Below are 408 nucleotides of genomic sequence, written 5' to 3'. Positions count from 1 at the left end.
CCCCGCCGCAGCGGTCCCGTGGGGAGTGCCCGCTCCACCACCAGCCCCCGGCACGGCACAAGCTGGGGTGCCCTGCGGTGGGGCTGCCCGCCTGAGCCCCCACTCTGTGCTGGCTACCCCTCATGCAGCTGGTCACCGCGGCACTGCCGGCGCCTGGCAGAGCGCTCTGCACGTGCCGTGTTTTGCCGGAGCTCTGCCTGCCATCATTAGCGACGCCACAATTAGCCATGGAAGCCTTGGAGACAACTAGACACCGCGGGGCTTGGGGTGCTCGGACCACGCAGTGCCGCGCAGCCCGCCCCATCCTGGCATCACCACCACGCCACGGTGCCTGGTGCCCCCCCTCCCCACCCGCTCTGGCGGCGTCCGGCTCCTTACCTCCCTCTTCCAGCGGGCAAGCCACTCGTC

General features: G+C 70.8%; 1 protein-coding gene across 1 annotated transcript in view; it reads right to left on the bottom strand.

Moving 5' to 3' along the window:
* Window positions 1–408, bottom strand: part of DNMT3A (DNA methyltransferase 3 alpha) — a 44,481-nt gene that overhangs the window by 18,719 nt on the left and 25,354 nt on the right. Inside the window, exon 5 of the mRNA XM_019470970.1 lies at window positions 379–402. Coding sequence (XP_019326515.1) covers window positions 379–402 — 24 coding nt within the window. The remainder of the gene's footprint in view (window positions 1–378; window positions 403–408) is intronic.

This window comes from Aptenodytes forsteri, unplaced genomic scaffold (assembly GCF_000699145.1).
Source record: "Aptenodytes forsteri isolate BGI_AS27 unplaced genomic scaffold, ASM69914v1 Scaffold192, whole genome shotgun sequence".
NCBI classification, from domain to species: Eukaryota; Metazoa; Chordata; class Aves; order Sphenisciformes; family Spheniscidae; genus Aptenodytes; species Aptenodytes forsteri.
This window is presented reverse-complemented; position numbering and strand designations above follow the sequence as displayed.